General features: G+C 36.7%; 1 protein-coding gene across 1 annotated transcript in view; it reads right to left on the bottom strand.

Annotated features, from left to right (window-relative positions):
* Positions 1-1,153: 1,153 nt before the first annotated feature.
* Positions 1,154-11,415, bottom strand: part of LOC141445330 (uncharacterized) — a 25,446-nt gene continuing 15,184 nt past the window's right edge. The window contains exon 9 of the mRNA XM_074111181.1: positions 1,154-1,286. Within this exon, the coding sequence (XP_073967282.1) occupies positions 1,154-1,286 (133 nt within the window). The remainder of the gene's footprint in view (positions 1,287-11,415) is intronic.

Genomic DNA, 11,415 nt, shown 5'->3' with positions numbered 1-11,415 from the left:
TCTTCTAGTAAAACGGTACGGGAACTAAGTATATTTCTGTACAAATATAGAGTTACGTAAAAAAGCCGTGGTGGCCTAGTGGTTTGACCCATCGCCTCTCAAGCAGAGGGTCGTGGGTTCAAACCCCGGCTCGCACCTCTGAGTTTTTCGAAATTCATGTGCGGAGTTACATTTGAAATTTACCACGAGCTTTGCGGTGAAGGAAAACATCGTGAGGAAACCTGCACAAACCTGCGAAGCAATTCAATGGTGTGTGTGAAGTTCCCAATCCGCACTGGCCTGCGTGGGAACTATGGCCCAAGCCCTCTCATTCTGAGGGGAGGCCTGTGCCCTGCAGTGGGACGTATATAGGCTGGGATGATGATAGCGTTATCGTTACACGCTGCAGAATATTGAGTAGAAATATGAATATATGTATATGTCACGAAGCCCGATATTGATTAAACTGCTCGAAAAAATATAATGTTTTAAGGTTTTATTGTTTTAATAATAATACATTAATTTACATAATTTTGTACAATTATGAGTTTACATACATAAAAAAGAACTAACCTAAGATATCTTAATCTATAATATAAAAGTGAAACGCCAGAACGGAGAAAAAAACGAGACAGCAGGACGGCGCTCTACAACATTATTTGATACGTTTCTTCCAAACAACGCATTATTTCAATTCGATTCTTTGACCTTGGGAATCGCGAAAAACTTGAGAAAATATGACATTGGGTGTATACATTTTGTATATTAAGCATTATAAAATCACAAGTTCGAATTTCGAGCCAAAACGAGCGATCTATACCAATGTTGCCATTCTGGGAAAAATAAATCTATTCATTATTCTGCATTGCAGTCTGTAAAGCTCTTTAAACCATTCATTGCCGCGCGCCAGATTACATACTTTGCTGCGATGCCGACGCTAACTATAACAATGAAAATTATAAAAAGAATACCCCGTCTAAAAGGTTTACTAATGTTTCGGCGAATAACGTTTGCCAACCTAGAGCATAAGATTTCACCGGCTGTCTTACTCTCCATGCCGAAACACAACAGTGAAAGCACTGCTGCTTCACGGCAGGATTAGCAAGCAAGATAGTTGTAGCAATACGGGCGGACCTTGCGCAAGGTCCTACCACCTGGAAGTCACATCGCCGGGTCACCTGCCGTCTGGCTTGCCATCATCCCTTGCCATGTCGGCTGGCTTTAAAGCCGAAGGTACTGAACCAGTGGCAAGCAACTGACGTACTAAGTCATTGATGGTGCCATGACGGAACATACGGCCGGCCCTCCTAACACAAGAAAGACCATGTCGTCACAGGTGCTCCACCTTTTTGCTACAAACGCATAAGTGAGGAATGCATATTCTGGCCCCAAGTCTTACGGAAATTGGTATCCGCAAAGAATTTGGGTCCAGAATAGTGCCGATGTTCCTCGACGGCAAGGCGTTTAGTAGAGAGCAGAAACAGCCAGCAGTCGGGCGCGTTCTGAATCGTCCGGACAGTTTTCCAGGAGGGAAGCATAGGTTGCATTAAGGCGGGGGGGTGTCCCAGGCCCTCTGTATGTGTTTGAAGGTAGGGGTATCCGCTCCCGGACACGAGTCACACCAAGCTTTTTCGGCCTCCACCAGGCTCACTAACTGAACGTCGGGTATCTGTTATTTATTTAAAATGATACCGGCGAGAGACAGCGAGCTGTAGGCGGAAGACAGGAAACCAGGTAATGTCTCAGTGGACGATGAGCGAACACCCAAGCCACCAAATCGAATGGGGAGAACCGCTTGAGTTCACGAAAATGTATCGAAGAATTTTGGATAGAGTGGTCTGGAAAGAATTGTCAATGGACGAGAGAATGGACGGAGATTTCCAAATCGGGAAACTGCAGAGTAGATACATGAATTTTGGTGTGAATACACAGAAACGAATAAATAAAGGGCCATGTGCGGATTTATCTGATAAAGGAGGTTTGATGTAATATTGAATAAATTTAATTTACAGTTACGAAGTAGCTTATGTAAATTTCCACGGGAATTTTTACGAAGTCCAGGAATAGATTCTTGAGGCAGATACTGTGGAAAGACGACAAAAGTTGCGGGTAAATGGTGAATGCAGGTGGTAAGTTGTCGTTCAAAGTGACGTTCTAAGAAGGACTCCTTTAATCAACAGTGGCCGTCTTTCGATTAATGATGATTATGTTGATGATTTGTTTCTATAAATAATTTGCTGACGACGTTCTCGTTTTTGGCTTTCCTGTAACCCACTTTGATAATCACGGTATCTGACAACTTGATACCCTGTTTTAATATTCTATCCTTGACTATGGGATCAGCAAAAGGCTCCAAACATGGGGCTTTAATCAAGGGGTATTAATCAAACAAAGGTTTTATTGGAACGGTATTACAGGAGAACTATGAGTAAACACTTAAAATAATTTTCTCTTTATTCATAAAACCTTGTACCTATGTGTTTCCTAAACACTACAATTTGGCCGCTTTCAAGTCCAGGGTGAATGAGCATTTACTAAGCAAGCGTGCTCCATCGTAGGCCTCATCCTCGCTTTCCATCAGGCGTGATTGTGGCCAAACGCAAGCCTATACTGTATTGTATAAAAATAACGGAACATACACAATTGACAAACGATGAAAAAATGATGAAACGTTAGAGATCCTTTACAGGCATAAGTTCGCCTTTGTACCTACGTGTAGGTATCTGAACGGTTGTCAATTGTGTTTTTTTCTTTATTTTTAATCCCCGACGCAAAAAGAGGGGTGTTATAACTTTGACCGCTATGTGTGTCTGTCTGTCTGTCAGTCCGTCTGTCTGTCCATAGCACCGTAGCTCTTAAACGGGTGGACCGGTTTGAATGCGATTTTTTTTATTTGAAAGCAGGTTTTCTAGCGATGGTTCTTAGACATATTTCATCAAAATCTGTTCAGCCGTTTTTGAGATATTGAACTTTGAAGTGATAAAGTCGGGGGCTTTCCAACTTTTTTCCAACTAACAGTGCTTTCGGAAATACCATCATTGCTAAGAAGAACGCGCCGCAAGAAACTTGGCAGAAAGTAATTTAATGCCCTAATGGAAATAAGCTTCCTCTAATGGATTATAATATCTATTAGAACCCTATTTTGATTGCGTAAATTGTTTTCGTGGCGATGAGTGGTTGCCTCATGAATCCGACAACAAGTACTTAATCTGATGATAATAATATATGCGATAACATGCAGTATGAAGTGGCTGCGATCATTGCCTTTGTAGAAAAAAAAAACAGCTAAGTGAGACTCAAATGCGCGCACCGAGAGTTCCATACAAATAGCCAATGTTACGATCGTGAGGGATAACTATAATTAAATTTGAACCTTATTGTCATGAGTTTCTCAAGGTCTATTATCGTTGTCCTTTTCAAACTCGACAGGTTGGAAAGGGGTATCATTTATTTACTTATTTTACTCGTATTTTATTTTAATTCATTTTATCATCATCCCATCCCGCTAATATTATAAATGCGAAAGTTCGTAAGTCTGTTTGTTTGTTACTTCATCACGTCTAAATCAGTGAACTGACTTCGATAAGTTTGAGTCCCGGGTAAGGACATAGGATGGTTTTTATCCCGATAAATTACATAATAGTTCCCGCGGGATAGCGATAACCGAACTCCATACGGACGAAGTCGCGGTAACTGCTAGTTTTAGATATTTACTGACATAGACAGACATACATACAAAATTAAGATTTTCAGACTTTTCTTATCTTGTGTGCTATAAGAACTACCGTCATGCTAAATTTCAAGTTTCTAGGACAACCGGAAATACCTTAAAGGTTTTTCGGTTAAGGCAAGTTGTAGGTACATACACAACTTTTAATGACTGTATCCTTTGATAGCGTTGCCTCAGAAGTTCGATTTTTTTACCTCTTCAAGGTGTACCAGATCTTAATTTTCTCTAAAAATCTAAGATAATTTCTGGTCCACGCTTCCTAAACAGTCGTCCAGTAAACAAAGTGCATACGATACGTTATCATAGCTCATAAAGGCTGTACTGTGATTAAATCCTGCTGCGGGCTAATAAACCTGAGCCAACAACCCAATCAACTGATTGTAGTTATTAACACGATATGACGCTGTATTGAGCTACATTTTCATGACCACAGGTATGGAGCTAAATAGAAGCTAAAGTCAAGTCCAAAGAGCGTTTAAAATTAACTTTTGTGGGATTTTTTTTACTGTTCTTCATTATTAACCGACTTCAAAATAACCTTATAAACTTAAACCAATGACTGAAATTTCAAAGTTCAATATCTCAAAAAACGGCTGGACTGATTTTAATGACATTTAGTTAAGAATCACCGCAACGAAACTCGCTTTCACATAAATAAAACCTGCATCGAAATATGACCCTCCGTTTGAGAGCTACCATGCCAAAGACAGACAGACAGATAGACATTGACGTCAAACTTACATAATAAGACCCATAGTAGTGAATGAGCAAGTCCAAATTAACATCCTCACTAAGATTTTACCGTAAATTTTCATTCAAGATGACATAGCTTCGGACAAGCTACTCTTTGAACATCTCTTCGGGAAATTTTTAACACGATTTTAACTTAATTGAATCAATCTGCTACTCAGTAACTTTGTGGTGCATTATAGACATTATCATTCACTCGTTCATTTCATTCATGCCAGCTCTTGTCAATCGATTGTACACAGTTGAACTTACCCAGTCACTAACTGAAACATTCTGAATACTACTAGTGATATTTTGTATTCATAAAATCATACATTTTTAACATCACTACAAAACTTCAACAAAGTTTGTGAAAAACTGTTCAAAGATTTATATTAGAGTTTAAGGCGTGAATGAGACGACAGAGACAGCACGACATAGACATAACATAGTCGTCTCTGTCTAACCGTAAATCTGAGCCGCGACTGGCCTGCGAGCGTAGGGCGGGAATATGGGACTAAATAAACTTTAGAACTGGCGAATATTCTACCAATGCCTTTAATTATAACATCTATTTTAGTGTCAGATTGATGATTCAATGAATGTTAGTATAAGGAAAGTAACGTGGGCCATAAAATTTTAATTGAAATAACTTTTTAACAGATAAAGCTGGTACCAATTTAATTGGATAATTGGATCTTATAAAATTTGGTCGATAATCTCAATTTTTTATCATCATCATCATGTCAGCTGAAAGACGTCTACTGCTGGACATAAGCCTCCCCCAAGGCTCTCCACTCAGAATGGTCTTGTGCTTTCCGCATCCACCGCGATTCTTCGATCTTAAGAGAAGTTTCCCTGCCGCTGCGCAGCCGCGCTAGGTATTTGTTTGGGATATTGCTGTCTTTATCGCTCGTGACATAAGCGCTCGCAGCCGTCCCCCCCATGCCTTCCGCAACGACGTCCGTAACTTATATAGAGATAGCTGTAGGCTTTTCAAGATTTGGGCGGTTGAATTTTGGGTTTCGTTGTCCTAATATTATACGAAAAGTACCTATAGCACAGAAATTCTCTTAACCAGAGGCCGTATTGCCTATCGTTTCTAACGCTCGCGATAGCAATCAAATGACAGTTTTTTTATGCGAAATCTGTCATTTGATTGCGATCGCGATCGTCAGAAACGTCAGCGATACGGCTTCTGGTCGTCGCTCCATCTTGTTGGAGGCCTACCGACAGCTCGTCTCCGGTCTGCGGGCGTTATTCGAGAACCTTTTGACTCCATCGGTCATCAGTCCTGCGAGCAATAGGTGATCATTTATAAAAAAGTTTGTACATTTGATTTGCGACTCCGATTTGGATAGAAATTTGCAGGTATGTAGAGTGAACGATACTGAGTCTAAATAACATAGTCTTCCAAAATGTCCCAATTGGTTTGTATGGAAATTTACTTTTTTGTTACCAAAACTCTATCCGACACGCTCTTGGCCGGTTTTTTGTGTGTTTTTGTATGTATTTGAGCTGTAAGCGCACTGGTTTTATTACTGTAATGCTGTATTTTTTATTGACAAATAAATAAGTTAGTTAATTTCACTCTTTATAAAAGTTCCCTACCGAGAGCCTTATATGAAATTTATATTAGTTTATTTTATGAGTTTATGTCTTATAATTTTTAAAGCATCGTATTGCCACTTCCACTATTTCTGATTTTAAACTCTTTTTTTATAAGAGGGGAAAAACGAGCAAGCGAATCACCTGATAAGTGTTTACATACAAAACTTATTGACCACAATTCTTTCGCATACAAATAATAAACCGCGATAAACAAATGACTGCGTGTCACGCACCTCGGCAGATACCTACAGTATACCGCCCAGCGTCACGGCACCCACGCCGCCTCTCCCCGCTCGAAGCTCTATGGAGAGCTTATAAGCTCGCTCGCCGCCCGCCCAAGCGCATTCAACACTTGCAGCGCCCAAGAACATGTGCTGATCGCCACCTTAAGTACACGTGAATAGTTTGCCACTGGATTTCTGTAAGTAGATTTTTGTCGTGATTGCTTTTGAGTTTGACTGGTCTGTGGATGTTTTAAACGAGTTGATAAGTTTAAGAAGAAATGTGTTTTTTTACGATTTTGAGGGTTAAGAATTTAGAATAGTTATGTTTGCTTGTTATGTCAAAAAAGTTTCCACAGATATTAAAAACAATGAAATTCTAGTACCTGTACCATTTATGATTACCAAAAAATAAATAAAACTAAGTAATAATTATTAAAAAAATCAGGATTAGTTAGACCATTCTTGAATTATAATTGTAAATTGTTGTTTATTTTTTTAAGTTTATATTAATTCGAAGGGTATAAATATAATAACTATTAATGGCCAGTACAAAAAGTGGATTTTGTCTTTAAACCTAGTTTAACTTTTTTACCTTAATTATCTAGATTTATATTTTCCAGCAAGTGACCATACGAGTAGACTTTATTTATCGCTAATAGAACGTTAAACAACTTTACGCTGAGAATTAGAAAGGATATTTTTTTTAAATATGAGTATTGAAATTCATAGCTTGATAAGAATGATAATAGGTCAACCCCCATAATTTCCCCGCGGATGGAAATAGTTATTCTAATAGAGAAAATATTATTGTTTATATTCTTCCGGGGTAAGATAAGATTTTAAATTGAACACTTTTTACTATGTGACGTTTTCAACATTAGGAAATTAAATCACCATAATCAAGACCTAGAAGTCTACTACAATTTTATTGTCAAAATCGGAGTCAAAATATCTTTATTGAATTCATTAAGCTGTAACAAGCACTTAAGAATGTCGATAAATGTAGCACCGGTTCGGAAAAAACACTGTTGAAAATAATTTGACTAGAAACTAAACTGTTTAGGTATAATTTTTTCAAAGCAGATCTACAATATTATTTAATTACATCCAGAATAAACAAAAAAAAATAGTTTTTTTATCATAAATAAGTCTAATAATGTAAATATGGTCGGATTCCTTAACGAAGGGTCCCGTACTCTCCAATAACCATCAAATTCAGATCTAGTAAAAACACCGAAAAAACAGGTTTTATAACAATAAAATCTTTTACTATTATTTTTGTAGCACTAGCAGACAACAGCTCGCGACCCTATTAGCGAAGAATTCAATTATCACTATTTCGTGGGATATATAATATTAAAAAGTTACCACAGAAAAAAAACACTAAAATTCATCTAAATCGATTTGGCGGTTTAAGCGTGAAGAGATAACAGACAGACAGAGTTACTTTCGCATTTATAATATTAGTACGGATGGATATCGATATTAGTAGGTACGGATAGCTATAAATTATTAATAAAAATCTCTAAAATATAAAGCATTCTAATAATAGTCCAGTCTTTAATTCTTTCACACTAGAATTAAGTTTTTATAAATGACTTTATTTGGATTCCATGAAGGAATTCGTTAATAAACTGTACCTCGTACGTGTACTTATATATGTATATATTACACATAGGTATTCTTAAATCTTTTAACTAATCACCGTTTCGCCGAAGTATATTTTCTTAGCAGTTCGAAAACTTCCTATTTCTCGCTAACTCTGGTAACTTTTTAACATCAGTGTTTAAGCTTTTGATATTTAAAATACACAGAAAAGTAACAGGTTTCAGCCGAAATACCAAACAATTTAACTTCTGGTAAATAATAAATCGAGAGATTAATTTCTCTTTTACGGCTGAACGAACATCAATATGTGGTGTGGCATGTAATATGAGCAAATAATTGAAACACAGATCATACTCGTCAAACTGAACAACAAGTTTAGCGACTTTTAAAAATAATTAGTTTTTTAATTTTTATTACACTTTAAAGTTTATTCGAAGAAGAAATGTAAAGCAAAATGCTTGATATTCGTAGCGTGACAGGCGACATCAGTTGGGTTCTAGGATGGCGTACATTGATAGCACTATTTAATTTGTATGAAAAACGGAAAATCTAAAGACTCCATTATTTAAAAAAGTCGCTGAACTAATATTGTTCAGTTTGACGAGTACGATCTATGTTTTAATTATTTGCTCATATTACAGGCCACACCCGGTAATAGAAGTATTATTTAGCTAATTTAATACTGGCCGTTATCCTGTCATTCTTGATATTAAAAAACGGCAAAGCACAACAACACAACAACCAACTCTGTCCTTGTACCAAAAATATATTTATCCATAATTTTTAAAGATTTTTTTATACCGCGCCGGTGGCAAACAAACGTATGGTCTGCCAGTGCCCTTAGTGTAAGTTTTCGGTTACAAAATACGTCTCGATCGCGTTCGCGTTAAAATCTCAATTTGTATGGAAACACGAACATCGCAAACGTTCCGCTAGAGGCGCTGTTCGTGTTTGCATACAAATTGAGATTTTAACGCGAACGCGATCGAGACGTATTTTGTAACCGAAAACTTACACTAAGGGCACTGATGGCAAGCAGTTACCGTATCCTATAGACGCTTGCAACGCCAAGGGAATTGTATGCTCGTTGCTAAAGCTTTTTAAGAACTAACATCTACACTCTGCTTTTGATGAATCCCATATTATATGACTATAATGTAATAGATGAGAGACTTCTTGGCATATAAATAAAGTAGTAGGCTTTAGAACAAAACAATTCAAGAGTTTGTATTCTCACATCTTACTTCCGTTGGCACTACAGTTGATTGTGGGTCTTGACGTTCTCTGAAATTTTCTCTATTTATTACAACGCCTGGTGATCAACTTCCAGTAGTAAGCTTTTCCTTCTTCCTCAGATCCAGTTAGATAGAATCACTTCAGCGTATTTTTGGCCTGTCAGTAATTCTAAAGTTAATACAGACTTGAACATAGTGTCACCATATTAGTATAATGAATATCACGTCTTATCGAAGTTTAGCGGAATTTCAACCGCCGAAAAAACGTGCTAATCTAATAAGAGCGATGTACTAACATCAGTTGTAATGAGCCGGTAGTTCCGGTGTCAGAAAATGCGCGTGTTGAACAGCGTTGTATCAGGGCTAAAGCCCGAAACATGTCGGCTAAACGATTTAGACGTGAACAATATTAATACAGACTTAACGAAAAAATCAATGAAACGATAAAAAACCTTAATCTAAAAGTGTACTAACTCAGTTCTAAAGCCGGTTCTGAAAATCGTGAACCTGTATCATTAAAACCACGGACTAAAAATATATAACAAAAATAGCGACTACATTAAACCATCAAAACTATACCAGTCTGAAATCGGTGCTCAAACGAGCCAGCAGGAGTGGACCTATAATCGTCTACTCACCTACACTATACGTATATTGGGCTTCAATCACTCCTGCTGGCTCGTGCTGAGGTACCGATTTAGACTGGTAGAAAATTATTTTCATGGTTTTTTGTAGTCGGTTCTATTTTTTGTTATAATTTTTTTTCACGCTTTTTAGTGAAAAATTGCTTTTTCCGATGAAGAGACGTTCATTATTGAGGAGTAATGGTGCTTCATCACCCGTTCCATTTCACCATTATGAATTACGATGAGCTTAAATTGCTCAGCAACTGCGTTAAAGTAATTGAAATTCAATCCGTGAAGTACTTGTTATTGAGTAGTCGTTCCATTGGTCAAATTTGGCTTCATCATCAGTTCCACTTCACCAAATGATGATTTTCAAGAGCAAATGCACGAGTTACTCCTATATATATATCGAAATTACCATAGGCGTTCCTACCATATTTTAAGAGTTTCCTCGATTTCCTTAGGATCCAATATCCAATCATCAGATCCTGATTTGGTGCTTATGGGACCTAATTGGAAGCATTCACGAACGAAAAAAACATTTTTTAAATTGGTTCATAAATGACGGAGTTCTTAGGTAACAAACATAATAAAAATTGCAACTCCTTTTTTGAAGTCTGTTAAAAATTACAATCACTTTTGCCTTAAATCCTGTAATAAATAAACGTGGCTAATCTTATTACTAAAGCTTCACTTTTAACTACGTTACATTACGAGTACAATCTAATTAAGTAAATAAATTTTGCAGATCATTAATTCATCAAATTTTAATAATGTTTGAACTACTATAGGTAGGATCGTTTGTTGTTGTACTTAAATTCTTGTATTGTATTGTATTGTATAACTCTTTATTGTACATAAAAACACATGAAAATAACAGAACACAGGATAATAAGATGTACAAAGGCGAAGGCGAAGGGGATGTTACTTCAGAATATGTTTTAAGGCGTGTTTGAAAGAAGGTAGCGTCCTCATATAATTTTTACTATTTACTTACTTCTTACTATGTCCATAACTTGATCATTATTTGTTATACTTCGGTATAACGTAATCTGTAGTATCGTAAACACATACGTATAAACAAAATCTCTCTGGATTAACACTCAAACTAATAATATTTAGATATATTTCATGATAAGCTATTAAGAATTTTTGAGCTGTCACGTTTTAAATGGGTCCCGACTTTTGAACTTTAAATTAGCTACTTAACAGAGTTCTAGACGACTAGACTTATTTTCGTCCTTTTAGTTTTTAAGGCAAACAGTTTTTTTTTAATGTTTTATTTTATGCTTTTTTGATATTTCTGTGAAAACAGTACATTAAAAGTCTTATAAACCATATATATAAAGAATGGGCTTTTTATTCGCTTTCATTTGATATCCATATTGTTACAATACATTTTTTTCATTCCTCCGCCATATTTTTTTTCGCGGTCGCCATATTGAATGAAATATTATAAGTGTAGTCCGACAGTTATGACGAATCCAATGACACCTCATATGTTAAAATCCGTCCAGCCGGTTAGGCTGCAGCGAGGACCAAAGAAATGGACATACATACAGCCAGGTAAATAATTCTACATAGTTTACAAACAGGCAAACTCTGCGTCGATGGTAACGAGCATTCATTATTATAATCCAGTCCCGAACTAGAATTATAATTAGAAACTTAAA

This window comes from Choristoneura fumiferana, chromosome Z, assembly GCF_025370935.1.
Source record: "Choristoneura fumiferana chromosome Z, NRCan_CFum_1, whole genome shotgun sequence".
Lineage (NCBI taxonomy): Eukaryota > Metazoa > Arthropoda > Insecta > Lepidoptera > Tortricidae > Choristoneura > Choristoneura fumiferana.
The sequence above is the reverse complement of the archived record's forward strand: the minus strand, read 5'-3'. Positions and strand labels throughout refer to the sequence as shown.